The following is a 23,792-nucleotide window of genomic DNA, read 5'->3' on the forward strand; positions in this document are numbered from 1 at the left end:
GGCGCAGGCTGAGTCGGTCGCGGCGGCGACGGCTTGAACGGGCCTGAAGCCGGTGGCGGAAAGTGTCCCGCGGGTGGGTTTTGCGAGTGCGGAGCCCTTAGCAGGTACTGCGGAGTTGAGACAGCAGGTAGCGAAGGGGAAGGGGGGAGGCCAGAGAGGTTTAAGGGCTTCTCTGCAGGACCCGGCGCGCGCGCCCCCGGCCGGCAGGCCCATTCCGCCGACCAGGATGCTTTAGCCGCGCTCGGGCGGTTGGAGTCCCGGAGCCCCGGGCCGCCTCCAGCCAGTCCGGTGCGCCGACCGCGACACCGAGGCCCCCGAGGCAGCGTCTCGCCCAAGGTCACCCCGCGGTGGCGGACCTTGGCGGGCCAGAGCGCTTGGAGATCCCGCTCGGGTTCGTCCGCTGGCCTTTCGGGGGCGCCGTGTGGGTGCGGCGCGGCGGCCTCGGGTTCGAGCCAAAGCCAGGAGAAAGGTTGTGCCCAGACTTTGCTAGTATCTGTCTCTGTTTACTTCTAAGTAGTGTTTCCCCTCGCTTGCGGTCTCTGTCACCTGTTGTCACCTGCCCTTTTTGCATCTCAACTCGGCCCCTGTCAACTTTGTGTTTCTTTCCAGTTTGTCTCTCTCGAGCCCGTCTCTATCTGGACCCTGTCTTTATTTCTGCCTCCACCTTGCTTATATGGTTTTTCACCCTGTGTTTCCCTCTCAGCCCTTCCTCTCATTCATGGCCTGCCTGTCAGCCCTGCTCTTTGCCGTCCGTGTTGGTGCCAGTTTTGTGTCTTTCTCTCTTGTTTGTTGCCTCTCCTAACTGGGTTTGTCTGGGCGGGGCAGGGCAGGCCTGCCCGGACCTCTGAGCCATGCAAGGTGACTCATGACCCTGTGAAGCTTCTTGCCCTGGTGACATTCTCAGTGACTAGACTGCAGTCTGGCCCTCAACTCTGACAGGTGTCGCCCAACCTAAGTGTCCGGTGCAGAAGCAGGCAGACCAGAGACCATCTCAGGGCCAGCGTACCTTGATAAATCCTTGCCTTTTCCTACCCATGGCATTTTAGGCCTGCACAGCTCCTGAATTCCCTTCGATCCGTCCACGTACCCCAGGATGGCCTCCACAGCTCCCAGGAGCCTCCTCTTTGAATTACAGCTGCTTAACTAGGCCTGTCTACAGGCTAAGGAAGGGTCCGTCTGAGATCTTGTGTCCCTGGGGGCTCATGGAACAGTAGCAGGATTTCTAGGAGAGCTGTATGCTTAGTGCAGAAATTGTGTCAGTATGTACAGTTAGATTATAAGAAACCTAATAATTTGGTATTCATTCTTTGCTTTACTAAGGTACTCCCTGGAGAAATAAGCCAGACCCAGAAGAACAAATACTGTATGAGTCCACTTACACTTTGTCCAAAATAGGCAAATTCATAGAGGCAGACAGAAGGTAGAATGCAGTTTACCAGGAGCTGGTAGAGGAGGGAATGGAGAGTTATTGTTTAAGGGATACAGAGGTTTAGTTTGGGATGATGAAAAGGTTCTGGAAATGGATAGTGGTGATGGTCGCACAACATCGTGAATGTGTTTAATTCTACTAATTGGACACATTAAAATAGCAAATTTTATACTAAGTATATTTCATCACAGTACAGGGAGGAAAAAACCCTTGCTCATTGGAGAAGCTTGGTACTAGCTAGCTCTTTGAAAATGTGCTTTTAAAAATTTATTTTGTAGCTCTTAGGAACATTAAGTTGTTTGTTGATGCCTGCTCTTGTCAGAGCTAATGTCCTTAGAAAAGGACTTCGGTCAAAATAATTCAGTTAAAATCTTCCCTCAAGTTTTTTACTTGAGGCAGATTACCACTCTAGCTCTCCTCCCTCCATAATCCTCGGATTCAGTGCAGGAATCTGCTGCATAAATAGGGAATTTCAGGAAGACTTTACTTTTCACCTGAAGAAAACCGTTAGGGTTGGAAAAACAGCCCTGTTATGATAACACAAAATTATGTGTCATTTCCTGTGTCTTTTCTGATGGGGGGGGGCTTTGTATTATGTTCTTATTTAAGCTATTTTGTCTGCTGTGGTAGTTTATCAGGCTTTCTTGTGAGATGTAGCAGCTGAATTACTACTGTATTGAATCCTAGGATACCATGGGTTGAGGAGAAGACACCGCCAATTAAGCTATGGCATGTGCTTTTGTAATCACTTAGGCTTATGAAAATTCTTTTTGAAAACATTTTTAGACTTATTTAGACATTTTTACATGATACCATTCTAATGCCTAAATTTTAAAAAATAAGTGAAATAAATTGGTGAAAGTGTTAAACTTTTAACATTCATACTCTTGAATACTTGTAAGTTCAGAGATGGGTCCATACTTTCCCACAGTGTCCTTTGTGCTATCAGAAACATTGATGAGGGTCTCAGGCAGTGACAAGTATTAAAATTTCCACTTGACCATCACATCCTGATTGCAGAAATTTTGAAATATGCCTCTTAAAATCCGTTGAATGTGCTGTGTGTTATTTGCATGAACTTTTCCTTTTTATTTTATCTACATTTATGGTTGGAAAGATTTTTGTCTTATTTGCAACATGTCGAGAAGACTTTCCTTTTTTGTTTTGTTTTGTTTTGTTTTGTTTTGTTTTGTTTTGTTTTGTTTTGTTGGTATGTAGCTAATCATTATCCTAAAACCCAGTGCTGTGTCTTCCTTCTGTTTTTCTCGATTTGAGCTTCTTACCCCAGTGCTAATGAATATGAGAGTGCATTTAAAACCATTTCCTTGGCTATATTGTAATGTAATGGCAGGATGACCGATAAGTGGGGTTTGTGGTTAGAACAATACCTTCTCTTTTGAATCTCAGAGAGTTTGCTACAATGGAGTATTTGCTTTTGGCTTTTTTTTTTTAAGTAAAACATTCAGCTGTGTCTTAAAATTAAAGGGAGACAAGATTCAAAGTCCATAAAGTAGGTAGCTTATTTTTAAAAAATCCTAAAATAGATTTTAACTAAGTTCTTTGGCTAAAGTGTTCCAATTAGGAGAACCTATAGGGGTGCTGATTGGCAATGGTCTGAAGACTGAAAACACTTTTCCAAAGGATATTTTAATTTTGTAAAATTACATAGACACTGATCCATGTTGGTTTTCTATTTTTAACCAAAGTACCATGGTAATGTAAGACGGTTATTAAAACTGGGTGAGAGATTTAGGGGTGTACAGAACTCTCAGCATTTATGTAACTTTTCTGTAAATCTAAAATTATTTCAAAATTAAGTCCATTTTAAGTACAAGGCAGAAGCTAAGATAGTACAGACTAGAAGTTAATATAACCGAAGATACCAGTTTTCTTTCTGCTGCTCAGAAATAAATCCTACACATGTAGTATTTATTAGCAAGGCACATGTATATGCTGAATGTCACCAGCATCGTTTTTACATTTTCAACGTGATTTTTTTCTTTCAGAAGTCAGTGTGATTCTAATTTGAAGCAAAACTGAGAAATGGGTTCCTCTTCCTCATTCATCCATACTGCTTTGTGATGGCCATGGCATAAGGGGCTTTTTTCCAGGATAACACCTTTGGATTAGGTAGGTAAGCTATAAACTTACTGAAAATACAGGTTTTTAAAATTATTTACTAAAATGGTTTATTTTTCAGCAAAAATAAAGATGTATTTGTATTTAATTGTTCTAGACCATAGGTTCCCATACTTCTGAGCAGGAACTGTCGCACATTTTAAGGCCAGTCACTGCTCTACATTGTACCATTACAGCATCTCACTTCAGAGAAACTTATCAGGGACTTTTTTTTTTTTTAACTTAGAACAATATTAGATTTAAATTAAACTTTAAAAAAAATTTTTTTAATGTTTGTTTATTTTTGAGGAAAAGAGAGACAGAATGCAAGCGGGGGAGGGGCAGAGAGAGAGGGAGGCACAGAATCCAAAGCAGGCTCCACTCTTTGGGCACAGAGCCCGATGCATTGCTCAAACCCACGAAATCCAAGATCATGACGCAGGCCGAAGTCTGATGCTTAACCGACTAAGCCACCCAGGCACCCCTAATTTAAACTTTAAATTTGAATTCTGACCTACCACTTTTGAGATATATAACCTTGGGCAGGTCTTTTAACCTTCCAGAGTTTAGTTTACTCGTCTTTTTTTTTTTTAAGATTTAATTTCTTAAATTTTTTTATTTTGAGAGAGTGAACTTGTGCATGAGTCAGTTGGGGAGAGGCAGAGAGAGAGGGAGACAGAATCCCAAACAGGCTCCATGCTGTCAGCACAGAGCCCAACACAAGGCTTGCTCCCACGAACCATGAGATCATGACCTGAGCCAAAATCAAGAGCCAGATGCTTAACCTGACTGAGCCACCCAGACACTCCTGAGATTTATTTTATTTTTTCATTTTATTTATTAGAGAGAGAGAGAGAGAGAGAGAGAGAGAGAGCGCGAGCATGAGAAGGGAAGGGCCCAGAGAGAGAATCCCAAGCAGGCTCCACGCTCAGCTCAGAGCCCAGGGTGGGGCTCAATCCCGTGACCTCAGGATCACAGTCTGAGCCTGAGCCAAAATCAAGAGTTGGATGCTCAACTAACTGAGCCATCTAGGCACCCCAAGATTTGATTTTTTTTTTTAAACTAATCTCTACACCCAGCACGGGGTTCAGACTCATGAACCTGAGATCAAGAATCACATGCTCTTCCAGCTGAGCCAGCCAGGTGCCCCTAGTTCACTCATCTTTAAAATAAGTGTAATGATTCAGGAGTATCGCAGTTGCAAGACCCAGGTTTACATAGCTTGCCCTTTGAACTGCAAAGCATCTGGCTAATGTAAAGAAAGAACTTTGGTAGGCATGGGGTTTTGGTATTTTTGTGTATTTGTGCCAATCTTTAGATTTACTGAAGTAGTATTTACTGTGTTTAAATGTGCTCTCTACAGTAAGTATGCAAATTACCTTTATGGTCTAATTAAGAAATCTTTGGAGGGCTTTAAGACCAATGGGTCTGCTTCCCTATTGTTAGCTGTGTTTTAAGATATGTAATTGTGTTTAAATAATGCGTAAAATTTGATATGCTGTTCTTTAGTTGTATAAGAAATACATTAAACTCATCAAAATTGAAAGAGATCGTGGAGGTCATCTAGAGTTTGGTGATTTCTTCAATATTTTCCCATTGTCTTCTGCTTTTAAAAAAGCCTGGGTGGATCAGTTGGTTAAGCATCCGACTTTGGCTCAGGTCATGATCTCACAGTTCGCAAGTTCGAGCCCAGCGTCAGGCTCAGTGCTGACAGCTCGGAGCCTGGAGCCTGCTTCTGATTCTGTGTCTCCCTTGCTCTCTGCCCCTCCCCCACTTGCACTCTTTCTCCCTGTCTCTCTCAAAAATAAATGAACATTAAAAAAAAAAAAAGCCAGAGAGCATCCATGAACTATGGAGGGAATGAACTGAGATAGGTGTGTATGTTTTAGAACTGTTACTATTAGTTTTATTTATTTTTTTTTTTAATTTTTTTTTTTTCAACGTTTATTTTTGGGACAGAGAGAGACAGAGCATGAACGGGGGAGGGGCAGAGAGAGAGGGAGACACAGAATCGGAAACAGGCTCCAGGCTCCGAGCCATCAGCCCAGAGCCTGACGCGGGGCTCGAACTCACGGACCGCGAGATCGTGACCTGGCTGAAGTCGGACGCTTAACCGACTGCGCCACCCAGGCGCCCCAAGAACTGTTACTATTAGTTTTAAAAGAAACAAAACAAAACACTGTGTGTAAGATGACAAATAAAATTGTAGTACCTTTTTAAGTCTGAGGATGGTGAATAATTTGCTCTGGGGTTTAGGAATGCATCATATGTTATAGACGATTTCAGTTTATTTGTGAAAGTAGTATTCACCTTTACTTTCCACACTATCATCACAGGTTATATTAGGCCTGAGCAAGTGTTTTGAATTTAATTCCAACTTCACCACTTACTAGTTAAGCAAGTAGTTTAGCCTCTTTGTTTATATCCTATTCTTCTTTTTTTTTAATGTTTATTTTTGAGAGAGTGCATGCGTGTACGAGAGAGGGGCAGAGAGAGAGGGGAACAGGATCTGAAGCAGGCTCTGCGCTGACAGCAGAGAGCCCGATGTGCGGCTTGAACTCAAACTGTGAGGTCATGATCTGAGCCATAGTTGGATCTGAGCTTAACCTACTGAGACACCCAGGCACCCTGTGTCTATTTCCTATTCTGTACGATAAGATAAAAACTACCTATCCAGTGGATTGTTATGAGGATTGATGAGATGGAATACATACAGTATTCTGGTACAATGCACACATTTAATAAATAGTAGATGCTGTTATTATTCCTACTAATTACAACATTTTCCTTAGTTATCCAGTTTGGAAACTTCAGAGTCGGTATAGGTAACTAGTTTACCTTGCATTACTTTATTTCTTAAACAGCTTTACTGAAACATGATTCATGTACAATTAAAAGTTTTTTAGTAGGAGGGGCGCCTGGGTGGCGCAGTCGGTTAAGTGTCCGACTTCAGCCAGGTCACGATCTCGCGGTCCGGGAGTTCGAGCCCCGCGTCGGGCTCTGGGCTGATGGCTCGGAGCCTGGAGCCTGTTTCCGATTCTGTGTCTCCCTCTCTCTCTGCCCCTCGCCCGTTCATGCTCTGTCTCTCTCTGTCCCAAAAATAAATAAACGTTGAAAAAAAAAAAAATTAAAAAAAAAAAAAAGTTTTTTAGTAGGGGCACCTGGGTGGATCAGTCTGTTGAGCGTACGACTTCTGCTCAGGTCATGATCTTGTGGTTTGTGGGTTCGAGCCTTGCATTGGGCTTTGTGCTGTCCATGCAGAGCCTGCTTCAGATCCTCTGTCTCCCTCCCTCTCTGCCCATTCCCCACTCTCTCTCTCCCTCTCTCAAAAATAAATGAACGTCAAAAAAAAGTTTTTTAGTGCATTCAGTGGGTTGTATAAACCCATTCTAAAATTAGATTGTGGGACAATCTAATTTTAGAATTTTCATCCTCTCTCCCCCACCTCAAAAAAAAAACAAAAACAAAACAAAACACACAATTAGCAGTGATTCTCCTTTCCTTTCCCTGTAGTTTCTGGCAGCCACTGATTTACTTTTTGTCTATAACTCTTTCTGTTGTGGACATTTCTTATAAATGGAATCATACAAGATGTGGCCTTTTGTATCTAACTTCTTTCACCTGGTATAGTGTTTTAAGGTTCAGCCATGTTATCACATTTGTCAGTACGTCATTCTTTTTTATTGCCAAAAGAATGGCATAGTTCAATAATATGTGCATAGTACATAATAAAATGGAGTAATATTTCACTGTACGGATATACCACCGTCTATTTATTCAGTCATCAGAGGAGGACATTTGGGTCGTTTCCATTTTTTTGGCCATTATGAGTAATGCTGTTATGGACATTCGTGTATAAGTTTTTGTGGATATCGTATGTTTTCAATGCTCTTGTGTATATACCTAGTAGAATTGTTGGGTTACATGGTAACTTTATGGTTAACTTTTTGAGGACCTACCTCAAAAGTAGCCACACCATTTTATATTCCCACCAGCAATGTATAATGATTTTAATCCTTCCATATCGACATCAACACTTGTTTTTGTGTCTTATATATCATGGCTGTCCAAATGGGTAGTATCTCATTGTAGTTTGAATTTGCATTTCCCTAGTGAATAATGATATTGAGCATTTTTTTGTGTGCTTATTTGTATATCTTCTTTGGAGAAATGTTCATTCAAATCCTTTGCCCATTTTTCAGTTGAGTTGTCTGTTACTAAATTTAAGAGTTCTTTATGTATTCTGGATATGGGTCATTTAACAGTGATGTATGATTGCATATTTCTTCTCCCATGTTGGAGGTTAACTTTTCACTCTCTTGATGGTATAATTTGTGCCTTGCACTAGCTTTGAATCTTCCTGCCTACCAATTCAGTCAGTCCTACTGATTCTACCTCTCTGTTTTCCATACTCACTGTTACTTTCATTGCCTCAAACCTGGTTTCTTTGCTAAAATCTTATAATTAAGCCTGTACTTCAGACTTACTCCCGCTTTTAAGTGCATCAGCAGATTGTCTTTCCAGAACACATTTCACAACATATCACTGAGAAGTTTCCAGTGCTTCCCGGGGCCCACATTTAAATAGCAGATTCCAGGGGTTCCTGGGTGGCTCAGTCGGGTAGCTCTTGATTTCGGCTCAGGTCATGATCTCATGGTTCATGGAATCGAGCCGCTAGTCAGGCTCTGCGCTGACAATGCAGAGCCTGCTTGGGATTCTCTCCCTACCCCTCCTCTACTCATGTTCTCTCTCTTAAACATTTAAAAAATAAACTGTGCTCTTAAGGGACGTCTGTCTGTCTTAGTAGAGCATGTGACTCTTCATTTCAAGGTCCTAAGTTCAAGCCCCACGTTGGGCATAGGTCTTAACTTTAATAAAAAAAGAAAAAAAAAGAAGAAGAAGAAAGAAAGAAAACCTGGGTGGCTCAGTCAGTTAAGTGTCCACCTCTTGATTTTGACTCAGGTCATGATTGTGGGATTGAGCCCCACATGGGTCTCTGATGCAGAGCCTGCTTGGGATTCTCTCTGTCTCTGTCTCTCTCCTTCCCTCCCCCTCTCCCTCCCTACCCCCCCTCAAACATTAAAAAAAAAAAAAACTGAAACAATACCCTCAAAACTGTTCTTTGTTTATCCCTTGCTATTTTCTTTTTTGTTACTGTGGAATGTATTTACAGACCCCATGTACTTACAGAATAAAACTAACCAGGTTTTTAATTCTTTAGAGGGAAACATTCTGTTTGGGTCTGAAAAATTTCCCTTTGTGGGTGGATTGTTTGGGGGTCTTTCCCCCCCCCAAATTTTTTTAATGTTTATTTATTTTTGAAAGAGAGAGGGCACAAGCAGGGGAGGGGTGGAGAGAGGGGGAGCACAGAATTGAAGCAGACTCCAGGCTCCAGCTGTCAGTGCAGAGCCCGATGTGGGGCTCGAACGTGCGAACCACGAGATCATGACCTGAGCTGAAGTCAGAAGTCAGATGCTTCACGGACTAAACCACCCAAGTGCCCTTTGGGGGTCTTTTACCGTAAACCTGAATGCTGTTAGAATCAACTCTTAGCTCTTTAGCTGACACCAGGGGTTAACTTGAGTTGAATGGCTGGGGCCAGAGGCTAGGTCTTACTCTTAGGACAGCTTGAGCTCTGTGTACTTTCTTCTGTGTTCGTGAAATTGTGATACCAGGGACCTACTTTAGTGTCTTTGGCCCAGCTGGCAAATGATGGGCCATGTCTTTGCCAGTTACTAACTGAACTCCACCCTCTCGTGCCAAGTTTTTAAAAACTTTCTGCTGAGGCATTATACAAACATTGGTATTCCAGTACAACCACCTCTTAATGTTGCTAATCTGCAGGACCTGTCCCATAGTCCACCCTGGGATTTGAGCCACAGCCAGACCTTCCAAGTGAACAGGCGTTAGTGTTCTTCTCTCAAGATTGCTACTATTATACCAGGATTGCCTGGGGAACTGGGTGGAGTTGCAGAGGTAATGTCTCTTTCCAGTCTGGTCCCATCTACACTATGTCCTTAATTAAAGTTTACCAGATAGCTCTGGTCCCTAGTTTCCAGGACTCAGGCCAATTTTTTTCATTTTCCTTAGATTAGTTTGGTTAGGATGTGGTAGATGAGAAGAATTATATACTGCTCTCAAGTCTTCCTCTTACCCTGGTGATACTAAAATTTATTGTGAAAGGATATGTAATTGTAGGCTATACCAGGTCCCCTCCTCTGAATTTCTCTTGGGTTTATAGTTCTCGTGTGGTGCTTCTATCATGCTTTGCCTTGAATAGCAGGGTTGTATGCGTGTTTTTCATTCCCCCCTACCAGATTATAAACTCTGGATGGTGAGATTCCTTGATCATCTTAGAAACCCACCCCCCCAATAATGTGCATATAGTGTTTTATGTCGGTTTACTTATTTATGTGTTCATTTTAGTGAGTTAATTACTTCTGTGAAAGTTGTTAAAAATTGAAACAGCACCTGTACTATCAATACAGATCACAGCTACCACAACTGCCTGTGAGTGTGTAAATATGGCTTATATGGCAGGAAAATCTGAAGGAGAGTTTCAGTCTTTGCATGTTAGTAAAATCAGGGAATATATAGAAATGCCGCACCTGCCCAAAGTTAAGGGCAGAGAGTAGATACTTTTTTTTTTTTTTAATAATCTCTACACCCAACATGTGGCTTGAATTCACAACCTGACATCGAGAGTCGCATGCTCCACCAACTGGGCCAGCCAGGCACCCCAGAGGTCAGATACTTTTAAATTATAAGGACCATTACCACCTTGACATAGTTGAAAGTAAAGTTACATGACATTTTCCCCAAGTTTTTTTTTTTAATGTGTGGTAAAAAAAATACCACTAAATTTACCATTTTAACCATTTTCAAGTGTACAATTCAGTGGCATTAATTACACTCACAATGTTATACAAATGGCAACACTTTCTAATCCCCCAGTTTTTTCATCACAAAACAGAAACTCTACCTATTAAGTAATAACTCCCATTCCTAACTCCCCTGAATCCATGGTAACCTCCAATCTACTTTTGTCTCTGAATTTGCCTATTCTAGATATTTCACAGAAGTGGAGTTATACAACATGTGTCCTTTTCTGTCTGGCTTATTTGAGTTAATGTTTCTCATGATTTAACACAATGTTGCCAGGTTTATGTCGTAGCATGTATGAGAAATTCATTACTTTTTTTTTTTTTAACCTTTATTTATTTTTGAGACAGAGAGAGACAGAGCATGAGCGGGGGAGGGTCAGAGAGAGAGAGAGACACAGAATCTGAAACAGGCTCCAGGCTCTGAGCTGTGAGCATAGAGCCCGATGCGGGGCTCAAACTCATGGACCACGAGATCACAACCTGAGCTGAAGTCGGATGCTTAACCGACTGAGCCACCCAGGTGCCCCTGAGAAATTCATTATTTTTTGTGTTCTGTATTGTCTTTTAGGTATCATTGATTTGTTATAATGTTCAGGTTCTCTATTTCCTTATAGATCTTAAGTCTGGTTTTTCTATCCATTACTGAAAATGAGGAATTGGAGTCATAACCTGTTGTTGTAGATTGGTCTGTTTCTTCATTGTCCATTTTTGCTTCATATATTTTGCTCCATATAGATTTCTTAGTGAATATATGTGTATGGTTCTATCTTCTTGATAGAGTGAACCTTTTATCAATCTACTAATGTCTTTCTTTGTTCTTGTAACCTTTTTGACTTAAAATCTATTTTGTCTGGGGGCACCTGCGGGGCTCAGTTGTTTAAATGTCTGACTTCAGCTCAGGTCATGATATCACGGGTTCATGAGTTCAAGCCCCACATCGTGCTCGCTGCTGTTAGTTCATAGCTGCTTCAGATTCTGTCTCCCTCTCTCTCTCTCTCTCTCTCTGCCCCTCCTCTCATTCAAGCGCACGCGCGTGTGCTCGCTCTCTCTCTCTCTCAAGATGAGTAAACATAAAAAAAAAGTCTATTTTGTCTGATAATAATACAGCCACTCCATCTCTCTCGGTTACTCTTTGCATGGAATATCTTTTCTATCATTTTACTTGTGTGTTATATGTTGTCTCTCATAGAAAATATATAAATAAACCATGTTTTTTAATCCATTCTGCCAGTCTCCACCTTTTAATTGGAGAGTGTAATCCGTTTACATTTAAGTACTGGTGAGAAAGGATTTACTTCTACCATTTAGCTGTTTTCTGTATACCTTGTATGTTTTTTGTTTCTCAATTTCTCCATTACTACCTTTTAAAAACATTTATTAAAAAAATAAAGCATTTATTCTTTTTTGGCATGCCATTTGATTCCTTTCACTCCTTTTCATGTATATTATTATTTTCTTAGTAGTTACATTGAGATTTACGATTAATCTCTTAAACTGTTCCTTACACCTCCATCCCTTTCCCTTCATTTTGTTATTGTCATGGATTACATCTTCATACATTGCCTATTTATGTTGATTTATAAGTATTGTTTTATGAATTTGCATTTTCAAGCATACAGGAAAAAAGTTATAAGTCAAAATAATAACAGCTTTTATGTTTATGTTGTTAACCTTTATCATTGGTCTTTATTCCTTCATATGCCATTGAATTACTACCTAGTATTTTTTTTTTTTAATATTCATTTATTATTTTTGAGAGACAAAAAGAGACAGAGTGCAAGCAGGGGAGGAACAGAGAAAGAGGGAAACACAGAGCACTTGAAGCAGGCTCCAGGCTGTGAGGTGTCAGCACAGAGCCCGATGCAGGGCCTGAACCCACGGAGATCATGACCTGAGTGAGCTCAAGTCGGATGCTTAACCGACTGAGCCACCCAGGCGCCCTTACCTAGTATTCTTTTATCTCAGCTTGAAGGATACCTTTTTATCATTTCTTGTAGAAAAGTTCTGGTAATGAATGGGGCACCTGGGTGGCTCAGTCGGTTGAGCATCCGACTTCGGCTCAGGTCATGATCTTGCAGTTTGTGAGTTCGAGCTCCACGTCGGGCTCTGTGCTAACAGCTCGAAGCCTGGAGCCTGCTTCAGAATTCTGTGTCTTCTCCATCTCTCAGCCCCTCCCCCGCTCATGCTCTGTGTCTTTCTGTCTCTAAATAATAAATAAACATAAAAAAGAAAAGTTCTGGTAATGAATACCCTTACCTTTTTATCTGGGAGTGTCTTAATTTCTTCTTCATTCAAGAAAAGGTAGTTTTGCCAGATACAGAATTATCGGTTGACAGTTTTTTCTTCTAGCACTTTAAATATGCCATACTACTACTTTCTGACATGTATGGTTTTTTTTAAGGTGTGAATCTTAATTGAAGATGTCTTTCATGTGATGAGGCATTTCCTTCTTACTGCGTTCAGCTCCCTTGTCTTTGACTTTCTACTTACTATTTAACTTACAATGTGTCTAATGTGGATCTCTTTCGTTTTATCCTGCTTGGAGTTTGTTGAGCTTCCTGGATGTATAGGTTTCTCTTTTATCCAATTTGGGAAGTTTTCTACCAGTATTTCTTTTAATACCTTTTCTAGTCTTTGAGACTCCCATGGTGTGCATTTGGTACATTTAATGATGTCCCACAGTTACCTGACACAGTGTTCATTTCTCTTCATTTTTCTCACCACTCCTCTGACTCAATAATTTCAATTGCCTTGTCTTTGAGTTTGGTGACTTTTTTTTCTTCTGCCTATTTTAAATCTGCGGACTTTTTACTTCAACTTGTATTGGTTTCCTGTGTCTTTCAAACAAAACACCACAGACTAGGTGGCTTAAATAACAGGATTTTTTTTTTTTTCTCACAATTCTAGAGGCTAGAAGAGCAAGATCATGGTGTCTGTAGATTTGGTTTATCCTGAGGCCTTTCTCCTCAGCTTGCAGATGGCCACCTTTTCACGTGTCTTCACATTGTGTACCCCCTAGATGCTGCTGTGTGTCCAAATTTAATTTCTTACAAGAATACTAGTCAGATTGGATTAGGGCCCACCCTAGTAACTCTATTTTAATGACCTCTTTAAAGGCCTCATATACAAATACTGTCACATTCTAGGGTTTTGAGGGGCGGTTAGGGCTTCAACTATTCTTCTCAGCTCCAGAATTTCTGTTTGGTTCCTTTTTATAATTTCTATCTCTTTACTGACATTATTCTCCTGATTTCCTTTAGTTTTTGTCCATAGTGGGGTTTTTCGTGTGCGTGTGCGCGCACGCGTGTGTTTTAAGCAATTTGAGCATATGTAAGATAATTGATTTACTTTAGTATGACTGGTAATTCTAATGTCGAGAATCCCCCAAGTATAGTTTCTAATATTCTTTTCCTTGTGAATGCATCTCTCTTCCTTGTTCTTTTATACTTTGTAATTTTTGGTTGAGAACTAGAACATTTTAAGTATTCGAATATGGTAACTCTTGAAATTAGATCCTTCCCATCCTATGGGACTTCTTTTGTTACTTGTTGAGGGCTGCAGTTGTCGGTTTGCATGACAGTTTTTCCAAGCTATTTTTGCCAAGTCTGTATCCCTTGTTGCATGTGGTCACTGAAGTTTCTGTTGTTTTATCTGTGTGGTCAGCCTGTGACCTGACAGACTTCCTTAAATACTTTGACCCAGGCTCGGGGGTGGGAGGGAGGGGGAGCATGTTTGTCTTTTGAAATCTTATGATCAAAAAAAAAAAAAAAAAAAATTATGCTCAGTGCTGCTGGGGAAGCCACTGCTGCCTGAGAGGGCCAGAACAAAGCTGCATGGATCCACCATACTGGCCAGAATGTAAATGCCCCAGTTTTTGGAGGACATATTCCTTGTTGTCCTCCCTGCCACGAGCCAGCCACTCTAGGAGTGGGTCGGGGGTGGGGAGTGGGGGTTATAGCTGGTTTGTGCGGGCAGCGCTGCTAGTGAGGTTCAGCAGGCTCTCTCTTCAGCAAGCATTGCCTTGGTTGCTACAAGTGTCTGATCAGATTCCAGAGTTCTCAAATAGTTGATTCTGATCCTTCAACAGCTTACTGGTTGTTTTGATGGTGGGACTGATCCCGAGAGCTTCCTACTCCACCATTTTCTCTGTTATCACTTATGACATTTATTTTTATAGAGTTGTTTTTGAAAGTGTTGTTCTCAGTCATTTAACATTACACAACATTATTTGAAATCTTGATGAGAAGATTAATATTCAATAATAGTGTTGGAAAATAGGCTAGACATTTTGGAGGGAAAAGGGCTGGATTCCAACCTTACTCCTTATGCCAAAACAAACTCTTTGTGTATTAAACATTTAAAAGCTTTAAAAAAAAAAAAAATGCTACCAGGGAGGGGCACCTGGCTGGGTAGCTCAGTCAAGTGTCCAATTCTTGATTTTGGTTCGGGTCATGATCTCATATTTTGTGAGTGAAGCCCCGCATCAGGCCTGCTTGGGATTCTCTGTCTCTCTCCTTCTCTCTGTCTGCCCCTCCCCTGCTCTTGCTCCCTCAAAATAAATTAATTACTTAAAAAAAAAAAAAAAGTGGTACCAGGGAAAAAAAACTAAATCTTTTTATTTATTTAAAATAGTCTTGGAGTTGGGGATGCCTTTCTATGTCTAACACAAAACCCTAGAGCCATAAAAGCAAAGACTGGGTAATTTATATAAATTTCAAAGTTAATTTCTTACGTTTATAAAAAACTAAAAATCAATAAGATGAATTGCCCAATTTATTTGAACAAAGAATATAACTGATAATTTATAGGAAAAACACATGACCAGTAAACATGAATAAAGAATATCGTTCTCATTCATAATTAAATAAATGTTGATCTAAATAATAATGAATCATGGATTATTTACTTAGGAGGCTTGCAAACTTTTTTTTTCTTGTTTGATAATGTCCAGAATTGTTAAGGGTGTGGAGTGTTATTTACTGTTGATAGGAGTGTGACTTGTTGCAACCTTTCTGGAAAGTAGCTTTGTAATATACATCAAAATGTCAAATGCACAGTCCTTTGACCCAGCAATTCCGCTGATAGAATTTACCCTATAGATATTTCCAAAGATACGCCAAGATAGTTATGCACAGTATAATTACATTGTGTATTTATAATAGCATTCCTCATAATTTCAAAAGCCTAGACAATTGAAATTCTATAAGAGAGCTGCTTAAATTATGGTAAGACCATATAATAGGAACTATATAGTCATTAAACAGCATTGAGTTAGTTCTTTTTGTGCTAATGAGAAAGTGAGAGAGAGAGCACAAGCTGCAGATGGCAGGGAGACAAGGACAGAGGATCCTAAGCAGGCTCTGCACTGACAGCGAGCTGGATGTAGGGCTCAAACTCATGAACCGCAAGATCATGACCTGAGCCAAAGTCGGACACTCAACTGACTGAGCCACCCAGGTGCCCCTATTTTTGTTTTAAATTACTATGAAATGTTTTAAGAGGTATAAACCATAAATTAATACTTATTTCTAAAAACACCATCTTACCTCTTAAGATTATTATTGATTTATCTGGTATTTTGTTATCTTCCTAGAAGAGGGAGAATGATGTTATAGGAAAAATAGGATAGGCTTTGAAGTGATGAAGACCTAGAATCACAGCCCAATCTCATAAAAATTAGCTCTGGGGTGCCTGGGTGGCTCAGTCGGTTAAGCGTCAGACTTCGGCTCAGGTCATGCATGATCTCACGGTCCATGAGTTTGAGCCCCGCGTCCAGCTCTGTGCTGACAGCTCAGAGCCTGGAGCCTGCTTCAGATTCTGTGTCTCCCTCTCTCTGACGTTCCCCTGTTCGTGCTCTGTCTCTCTCTGTCTCAAAAATAAATAAACAGTAATAAAAATTAGCTCTTATTTTAACCTTGGTAAAGTTACTTGAACCTGAGTTACTGAACCTGAGAATATCGATCTCTATATTTGCAGTCATTATAAAGTGGAAAAAAGGAGTACAGTCCCTGCTATACAGCACCTACTCAAGAAACATTAGTTTCTTTTCTTGGTCTTTCTCCCTATCTCTCAAAGATGACTTTCAATCTTTGGGTTTTTGGGGTTTTTTTTAATGTTTTTTATTTATTTTTGAGAGAAGACAAGTGGGGGAGGGGCAAAGAGAGGGGGGCAGAGGATCTGAAGCATGGTCTGCGCTGACATCAGTGAGCCCCGTGTGGGGCTTGAACTCACAAACTGTGAGATCATGACCTTAGTCGAAGTCGGACACCCAGTGCCCCTGGGTTTTGGTTTTGGTTTGGTTTTAATCTCATACTTAGAAAACCTGGCATTTAGCAATGTTTGGATATAGTTTTAGAGCCAGATGATGGATAGTGCCAATAAATCTCTTGGGTTACTGGTTTATTTTAATTTACTGTGGAATTATGGGGCATGAGCAGGTGTCTAACAGAGTTTATCTTGTGGATTGCTGCTGTTAGAAAGCTTCTCTAATGCTTGACTACCCCACTAAATATATTTACAGTAACCACACAGGCAATCCTTTATTCTTTGTTATAACTTTATCTTCCGATTGAGGTCATTCAGTAACAGGGACAATATTTAGTATGCTCTTTGGTCTGTAAACAGTTTGGAAACCATCAGATAGAAGGAATACCTTGCCTTACTTACCGCTTCATTCTGCTTCATGTCAGAAGCTCCTAAAAGGGCTAAAATTCTGCTGGCAACTAAAGAAAGTCACATTGTTTGGGACTTCAGTGAGTTTGCACCTGTGGTGCTGAAGGACCAAAGGCAAGATTGTTCTGACCACTTCAGCCCCCTTTCCCCTCACTCCTGCACTGGATTTTAGGCTAATGGTCTCCTTTCAGTTCCTTGCAGTGGCTGAGTTCATTCTAGTCTCAGAAACTTTACATAAGTCTTTCCTTCTTCCAACAATTCCATCCTCACTTCCTCACCCCACCTTGGCAAATGTGGATTAAATCTGAGGTCTCTTAAAAATTCTACTGCTTGGACAGGTATCATGTTTGTCTTGACTAGAAATATGTACTTTGTTTTATTTAGGAGATTTGTACAGCTTACAAAGCACATCTCTGAATTCTATTCTCATTCATAGACATAGGCAAAATGAAGAGTTAATACCAGGAAGAGTAGCGGGTCGTTCCTGGCACCCCCGCATCTGCAAGCTTTGCTCTGGGGGATGAATGCTCCACCCACTAATGCCCACAAGCAAGGGGACTCTATGGAACTGTGGAACTTGTCTTAGTTTCCTTAATGATCAATAAGTGTCTCTTTGGGCTGGAATTAGCACTCGTTTTTCTTTCTTTTGTAGCACTGAACAAGATTTGTGATGAAATGGAGCCTGGAACAAACTCTTTTCGAGTGGAATTTCCTGATTTTTCCAGCACCATTCTGCAGAAACTGAACCAGCAGCGCCAGCAAGGACAATTATGTGATGTCTCCATTGTTGTCCAAGGCCACATTTTCCGGGCACACAAAGCTGTTCTTGCTGCCAGTTCACCCTACTTTTGTGACCAGGTACTCCTGAAAAATAGCAGGAGGATTGTTTTACCTGATGTGATGAACCCAAGAGTGTTTGAGAACATTCTCCTATCTAGTTATACGGGACGTCTAGTAATGCCTGCTCCAGAAATTGTTAGTTACTTAACAGCAGCAAGCTTCCTCCAGATGTGGCATGTGGTAGACAAATGCACTGAGGTTTTAGAGGGAAACCCTACAGTTCTTTGTCAGAAGCTAAATCATGGCAGTGACCACCAGTCTCCTAGCAGCAGTAATTATAATGGCCTGGTCGAGAGCTTTGAGCTGGGCTCTGGGGGCCATACTGATTTCCCCAAAGCCCAAGAACTGAGGGATGGAGAGAATGAAGAGGAGAGCACCAAAGACGAGCTGTCATCTCAACTCACTGAGCACGAATACCTTCCCAGCAACTCGTCCACAGAGCATGACCGGCTGAGCACGGAAATGGCAAGCCAGGACGGGGAGGAGGGGGCCAGCGACAGCGCCGAGTTCCACTACACCCGGCCCATGTATAGCAAGCCCAGCATAATGGCGCACAAGCGCTGGATCCACGTGAAGCCCGAGCGCTTTGACCAGGCATGTGAGGGCATGGATGTGCACGCGCCCTACGATGAGCACCAGGTCACTGAGTCTATCAACACCATGCAGACGGAGCACTCAGTCCAGCCTTCGGGAGTGGAGGAAGACTTTCACATCGGGGAAAAAAAAGTAGAAGCAGAGTTTGACGAACAGGCTGATGAAAGCAATTATGATGAGCAGGTGGATTTCTACGGCTCTTCCATGGAAGAGTTTTCTGGAGAGAGGTCAGACGGTAATCTCATTGGGCACAGACAGGAGGCTGCCCTGGCATCGGGCTACAGTGAGAATATTGAAATGGTAACAGGGATTAAAGAAGAAGCTTCCCATTTAGGATTCTCAGCCACCGACAAGCTGTATCCTTGTCAGTGTGGGAAAAGTTTCACTCACAAGAGTCAGAGAGATCGACACATGAGCATGCACCTCGGTCTTCGGCCTTATGGCTGTGGTGTCTGTGGTAAGAAATTCAAAATGAAGCATCATCTCGTGGGGCACATGAAAATTCATACGGGCATAAAGCCCTATGAGTGTAATATCTGTGCAAAGAGATTTATGTGGAGGGACAGTTTCCACAGGCATGTGACTTCTTGTACCAAGTCCTACGAAGCTGCAAAGGCTGAGCAGAATACGACTGAGGCTAACTAAAAATAGGATCTGGCCCTTGAGTGGCAGGCACAAAAATAAACTATGGTAATTATGCAAATCTGGGCACAGATGATGCGTGCTACTTGCTATTATGAGAGAAGCTTAAAAAAAATGGAAGATATTTCTGAAAGACCAGCTCTAAGTAGGCCAATTTAAAAATCTAATTCCTCAAATTTGTATGTTCCTGTCCAGGCCTGGAGTGGGTAATGGGGATAAGTTAACCCACTTCCCAGCTGGCAAGGTAAACCTTCAGGCCCGTTGTGATTGAGGCAGGTGGACTTGGTGATACAGACATCTGCACTTGGAACTGGACTCCAGCCTACCAGTTCTGTTTCAGGTGGCAGCAAATTTTGATCGCTCATTACAAGGTCACGTTGGCATTTTATTTAGCTCTCACTATAGATACTTAGGTAATGTGGGTTTGTTTTAGTAGCTGCTTCACTGAATGAAAGGCTACTTCTGTAAAAGCTAACAGATAATGTGATTCCTAGGATGCGAAATTGATTAGCAGAGCTCTCTTGTCTGGTTTTATTCTTTCTAGAGGGTATTTTAATGAAAAACTATGGAGACGCTAAAAGGGTGACATTCTAAGTAAGAAACAAATAACTTATGGTACAAGCTTCAGTTTCTGTAAGACGCCACTGTCACGATGTGTTTCAGACTCTTGATAAGGCAAAAAAGTTTTGTATTTTAGTACTAACATTTAGTTTGGACAATTGTATCTAATTGTAATTCTCTAGGGTGCCAGAGATAGGTATTTCTAATTGGTTTGCTGTCCCAAATCCTGTGTAATTATAGCATCCACACAGTGGGATCTGCTCTGTGGCTAGTAGGCGTCTAGCCTGCTTTGACCCTGACCACGGTACCATATTGGCTGCTCCAGCCATTTCTCTCTTAGGTTATGATGCTTCCTGAAGAGTTCAGTCCATGACCACAGTTGGTGGGAGGGAGCCAAGAGTCACTGCTGAGAGTTACCTGTGAGCATAGGGAGTCTATGGAGTGCTCCGGTGAAACTCCCCAACTGTCAGCACGAGTTGCTAAGTATCAGAATGTTGAGTGGCAGGAAAAACAACTGCCCAAGAAAAGAGGAGTCTTGAAGATACACTGGTAGGGGAGGTAGTCCCAGAGGGGCACATAGAGCTAATGCTGCCAGTTCTTTAGGAGTGCTGGAATGTGTTTTAAAAGGGGGAAAGAGGGAGTCCTAATTTTAGAAAGTAGTCTACAGATTCATGCTCCCAGATTCTAGATAAAGCTGCATAAATTTCCAAGTCCACACAGCTGTATGTACCAAAAAACATCGAGAAAAGCAGCTATTCTTGAGACCTTTTCTGCAACTCAGTCAGATGTTTTAGGTTAAAAAGGAAGCATATATTCAGGATGCTTTTAAGCTGTGTAATATACCTGAAGTTCTCACCAGGGTAGGACAGGGTGCTACTATTATGTCAACTTTTCCATAAATTACTGGTCTTTTACTTCCAAGTGGAAACTTTTTTTTCCTTAAAATAAAAATAACTTTTCCTGGATTTGAGGTGAAATTTTTTTTCAGAAGTTTGGCTTTGCTCTAATGCGATAGACATTGCTGGCAATGGCCTCTGGTCCTTAAGCTCCAACCACGAAGGAAGGCATTTACTTGTTGAACAGTATCTGGAAAGGGGAAAGAAAGTACTTATTTACCAGTTAATTCTTGTAATCGACATTACAAAACAGGGATCTATTCATTAACACTGTATCATTCTCGATATATAAAAAGCACTTTGTATTTAAAACTTTATTATAAATATATATATATATTGATTTTTTTAATCTAGAAACTAGATATTACCTCTTGGTTGTTTGCCACATTAATATTCTCTTGGTGTTGAAGCTTCACCGGTTAACAGTCCTTTCTCTGCATACATGACAGATGTGTATACAGGAGACTGTACAATCAAAGTTCAATTGCTCCTTCTCATTTTTTCATGTTAGAAGCCAATGGATTTTAGGTATGATCCTGGCCATTGTGTGTGAGGAGAAATTGTTTTATTATTCCTACTAATTTCAGTGCTAAGGCGTTGAAGCTGTTTAGTTCTGCCAAAAGCCCATCACCCTCTCCCGGGGTATCAGCCAATCATTTTCTGCCTGTTCGGAAGGTTTGATGTGCTGTTTCCCATTAAAGATTGTATTCAGATGAGCATTGGGACGTTTTGGGAGAAGAGTCTGAGAGATAGAATAAAAACGTTCTAGAAAAGTCATGGTTCTTCAGTTATGCTGAAATTAGCACGGCACCTTTGTTATGAGTAATGATGAAGAATTCTTGTTTAGCCCGGAGTGGTGGGCAGCCCTTGGGTGGTAGTTTTGCAAGTAGTCAGTTGTGCCGGGACTTATTTAATGTGTTGTGAAGAAAGGTGTCCTTTATTGAAATCCTTATATGTACATCAACTAAGTATAGAATTTAAAGTGTAAGTTCCTCACACCTGCTGTTTTAAGTTTTTTATGGTAGTTGGGGTTTCCTTTAAAATTAGGGTTGCTAATCGGGTCAGCCAGACCCTGTGAGATGGTTGGGCATCTGAAATGCTGGCCATGTTCAGAGAGGCGGGGAAAAGAGATTGCCTTAGTTTGGATAGTGAAAGTGAATTTTTATAAACTTTGCTTTTTAGGATTAGGAGATCATACTGTATTACTACCTTTTTTCTCCTGCCCACTCTGGGTTGGATAGTCTCTCTCCTTAGCCTCAGTACAGCTTTAGAAAATCTTTATCCTTCCAAATGAGTTTGGATAGTTGTGGGTAACATTTTCCAAACAGTCTTTCAGGGATCGTGTTAATGGCCTACAACCAAGGTATTTGTCCCCTACTTTGAGTCTTAACTGTGGTTCTTCTCCAGTCCCAGCGGGAAAGGGCTTCAAGGCACCACCAGTGGTATCTAATATTAGTATTTATACCATGCCTTTAATTTTAGGTGTACACATGACAACAATCCACTTGGTAAAGTAGGGATCACCGTCTAAGGAAGGACTGCGGTAGCCTTCCCTCAAGTGTTGAGGGTTACCCCCAGGCCCTCCTGGGCCCCGGCCTGTTGATTCTCACTTCTAGATCTCACCTTCCTCTAATCCCTTCTTTATGCCACTGCTTTCAAAGAGTCTGCCCAAAAGGGTCTTCTCCATTCTCATGGTCATCTGCTGAACGAAACTGACCCTATGTTGACTTCTAGCTGTTTAGGAAAGCTGCTTGGTCTCAATGGCCCCTTCCTGCAGAGGCACGCACATCCCCAAGCTGCTGGGGAAGTGATGTGGGGGGCAGAGCAAAAGCAGCCCAGTCGTGTTTGCCCTGGAGGGGGGTGGGGGGAGGATTGGCCACAGCCCTCTGGGTGGGTGGCGAGGACTCCGTCACACCAAATCCAGGGGTCTGTGTTTGTAAAGGTCTCTGATAATTTAGGAACGCTGGAAAACAAGCAACATACTTACCCCCTTCCCCAGCCCCCATCTGTGCCACACTAATTTTGTGATTTAATTGCTTTCATGGGTGACTAACTTTGTTCAGTAAAACCAGGGTTTGTTTGTTTGGGTTTTTTCTTTGCTACTTACATATTTAAAGGTACATGTTTCTTGTTTCTTATTTCAAATCTCTACTGATAGTGCCCAATGGGAAGATGCTGGAACACATTTTGCAAATGTGACATTTTTTTTTTGTTTGTTTGTTTTTGTTTTAGTGTTGCTTGAAGCCTGTGTCATAATGTCAGTTGCTGCTGCCTTCTTTCCTTTTATGAGGTTCCCAATGTTTCTTCCAGAAAATTACTTTATTTATGCAAGTCAGGTGACTCTTAGACCACAAAACCATTTGATGATAAACAGATTATCATTAGGTGCATATCTTATTGATATTTTGTGAAATGTTATGCCTGTGTTGCAAAAGTTGAATAGTTTTGTCTTTATATATTGCTGTCTTCAGTGTACAGCATGGTTTTACTTAATTGAATGTTACTGTTTAATATTTTCTTCTTATAGAAGAGACCATGCCCTTTTGTATGACATGTTTTAATAAATGTTATCCGTCAACTTTGTAAAAGTTTTGTTTTTCACTCTGGTTATATGACCACATGTCTTTGTTTTCATCCTGGCTTTTGCCACCTGAGAATAAAAGTTATTTTGTGGCCTTTTGATAAGTAAATGCCAAATGCACAATCTGATCAAATGGGTAGTGAGTGAGCATTTGCTGTGCCAGGCATTTATGATGCTGATCTCATTTTAACGCCCCCCCCCCCCCCGCCCTGTCAGGAATTTAGAATATTTAGATATTCTGTTGGCTTCTCCAGATCCCCTCCCTACTGTGTGCCTCGCTCTGGAGGCTGGCCTCTGCAGACCCGTCCTGTCTTCTGGTCAGGGTACGCCAGAGCTACTCTGGGAGGAGGCTGGCGGATTAGAGAGAGAAGTCTGGGAATTCCCTCCCCTGGCTCCTTCCTGCCAGGTGTGGGTTGACAGTGGCTGGGCTCCTCTGCCTAGGGCCATAGCTCCAGTCTAGCAGCTTCAGGGTTTGGTAACCACATCCTCTCCTTGTCCCTTGCAAGCCGAGGACTGGTCCTGACTCCCTGTTTGCCAGCCCTCGGGAGCTTCACTGTCCTCATACGAGTTCCTTA

At 41.5% G+C, this 23,792-nt stretch overlaps 1 protein-coding gene across 4 annotated transcripts; it reads left to right on the forward strand.

The window, feature by feature from the left end:
• ZBTB43 (zinc finger and BTB domain containing 43) lies at nt 1-23,224 on the forward strand. 4 transcript variants are annotated; one of them, XM_030293292.1, is made up of 3 exons: nt 1-104; nt 3,436-3,559; nt 17,756-23,224. In XM_030293292.1, the coding sequence occupies exon 3, from the start codon at nt 17,779-17,781 to the stop codon at nt 19,180-19,182; it is 1,404 nt and encodes a 467-aa protein (XP_030149152.1). In that variant the 5' UTR covers nt 1-104; nt 3,436-3,559; nt 17,756-17,778; the 3' UTR covers nt 19,183-23,224. The 4 variants fall into 4 exon arrangements, with proteins under 4 accessions (XP_030149152.1, XP_030149153.1, XP_030149154.1 ...); XM_030293293.1 differs by having other exon boundaries at nt 1-73; XM_030293294.1 differs by lacking the exon at nt 1-104 and adding an exon at nt 370-469.
• Nucleotides 23,225-23,792: the final 568 nt, after the last annotated feature.

Source organism: Lynx canadensis, chromosome D4 (assembly GCF_007474595.2).
Source record: "Lynx canadensis isolate LIC74 chromosome D4, mLynCan4.pri.v2, whole genome shotgun sequence".
Lineage (NCBI taxonomy): Eukaryota > Metazoa > Chordata > Mammalia > Carnivora > Felidae > Lynx > Lynx canadensis.